The following is a 2404-nucleotide window of genomic DNA, read 5'->3' as shown; positions in this document are numbered from 1 at the left end:
CGCGCGCCCCGTTTGCGCAACGTAGGGAGAACCCTGAGGTCCTGTTTTACGACAGGGTTAGATTCCGGTAAAACATGGTCGTAAAATGAAAAGTCCTAAAACAAGACCAAATTACAATGCAATTAAATGCTATCATTCCACCCACAATGCACCATGAAAAACAAAAGAAGCACATATTGCGTGTTTGGACTCACAGGCGTTGCTGCAATGTGTTATTATAGAGTTGCGATTTTTTTTGTTATTTTCAATTTTTTAGGTAGTTTTGAAAATGTGAAGTCGTAAATGAAGTCGTAATGAAGTGAATAAAGTGAAGTGAAGTGAAAATCGAAATAAACGAAATAAAGTGAACTCGAAATAAACTCGAAACTCGAAACTCGAAACTCGAACTCGAAATAAACTCGAAATAAAGTGAAGTCGTAAATGAAAATGTGAAGTCGTAACACGGACCGTCGTGAAACGGGACCTACCTGTAATTAGCAGGTAGCAGCCATTTTTGCAGCATGAACAACTGAGTGGCCTCACCAGATATGACATGTTGCTCCATATCCACCATCTCACGTAGATGAACGGATGCCGATATATATACCAGGGGCCGGTTTCACGAAGCGTGATTAACTTTAATTATGATTAAATCACTAATCATACTCAACCTCCTGTAATTATGATTAGTTACCTACATACTACTACTAGTACTAGCAACTAATCATGATTAGTGGATTTAATCATGCCCCTGAGTAGAATTAAATATTGTGATTAACTTAATCATGATTAAAGTTAATTACGCTTCGTGAAACAGTCACTTCAATTTAAGTACGAGAAGTTAATCATGATTAAAGTTAATTTAGCTTCGTGAAACAGTCACTTCAATTTAAGTACGAGAAGTTAATCATGATTAGTGATTTAATCATGATTAAGGACTTAATTACGCTTCGTGAAACCGGCCCCTGTAACTTAACGTGATTTTAACGTAGGATCGAGGGCGAGGGCTACGTCCACTACAAGGCGATGATGATCAGTGTCGCGCTGCACGTCATCCTCCTCATGTTCGAGATGCTCGTCTGCAACAAGCTGGAGAACGTGCACGACGCGCGGCAGCCGCTCTGGACCCTCGTCTTCATCCCGCTCGTCTTCGTCAGCATCATCGCCATCGCCGTCTGCATCTGGGGCTTCCGGCACGACCGGGCGTTCGAGGTACGACGCGGCGCGACTGGATCGCCCGCTAGTTGACTCGGCCCAAGGATATAAGAGCTGTCCACATTTGCACATGTCGCACATTGGGAATATGAATTGGGGAGCAGCTCTTATATCCTTGAACGGTTGACTCGGGGGGTGGGGCAGTCCTGTAGTAGTACCAGCAAGGTGGTATCGGTAGGAGTCGTAGCCTGTGGAGAGGGGGCGAGATGGGTAGATGCGCAAAATGACTAGAGAGGCTATCGTAACAAACCCTAAAATACATATAAATCATCATGCAGTCATTAGTGCTTGCAGCTATAATCCCAGGTTATCACATGACCCCTCCCCCCACACATACACACACGCACATACACACACACACGCACATGCGCATGCACACACACACATGCACACACACGCACACACACACACACACACACACACACACGCATACTATATACACTGACAGAGAGGTGCACCTTTCTTTCTATCATGACTGCTCAGCTGAGTAACTAAATTTTGTCCCTCCCCTAGAAATTTTTCGGCCAGTGGCCCTGCTGCGTAAGCTTTGTCTAATGAAATCCTTTCCTTTTTTCACTGTAGATGGAGCTGTTCAGTTCCGTAAACATATTGCAGTTCATCTTCATTCCTCTGCGATTGGACGAGATCATCGGATGGAGTTGGGTGGTAGGTTGCTTTTTCTGTCTTTGATTATTTATTGTAATATGCATGTGTGTCATTGACATGCTTAAACGTTTATCACGATCAGGAAGCATCTTGTTTGCCATCTTCATGTTCCCCAGATAAACATCTCTGTGGCAAGACAAATTTTTACTGCAATGTAACTGCCTACATAAAAAGATTCATGTTGGTACTTGCTCCTCATGGATTGGAAACGGGGATTGTACTTTTCCCACATGTAAGTTAGCCCATTCTCACGTCATGGATTGAACGAGATGTCTCCATGTGTAACTTAGCCTATTCTTCCATCATGGATTGCGTTGTCCCCACGCGTCCTTTATTCCGGCTTGGGGATCCTGATTCCTACATGGATGAGATGTCTTTATGCATAACATAGTCCTTCCTTCCATTATTCCACGTGTATCCTAGTCCTTTACTCCGTTATGGATCGCGCCGTCCCCATGTGTAACCTAGCTCTTTATTCCGGCCATGTGATCTTGATTCCGACGTGGATCGTGCTGTCCCCACGCGTAAACTATTCCTTTATTCC

At 43.9% G+C, this 2404-nt stretch overlaps 1 protein-coding gene across 1 annotated transcript; it reads left to right on the top strand.

The window, feature by feature from the left end:
• Positions 1-975: 975 nt before the first annotated feature.
• On the top strand, positions 976-1860 carry LOC106820324 (transmembrane protein 185A-like; the record flags this gene model as incomplete). Its single annotated transcript, XM_014824848.1, has 2 exons — positions 976-1191; positions 1777-1860. Coding segments are annotated over exons 1-2 (270 nt in total), but the record flags the coding sequence as incomplete, so codon positions are not given.
• Positions 1861-2404: the final 544 nt, after the last annotated feature.

This window comes from Priapulus caudatus, unplaced genomic scaffold (assembly GCF_000485595.1).
Source record: "Priapulus caudatus unplaced genomic scaffold, Priapulus_caudatus-5.0.1 Scaffold10809, whole genome shotgun sequence".
In the NCBI taxonomy this organism is placed as follows: domain Eukaryota; kingdom Metazoa; phylum Priapulida; class Priapulimorpha; order Priapulimorphida; family Priapulidae; genus Priapulus; species Priapulus caudatus.
Note: the sequence above shows the minus strand (reverse complement) of the source record. Positions and strands in the feature narration are given on the sequence as shown.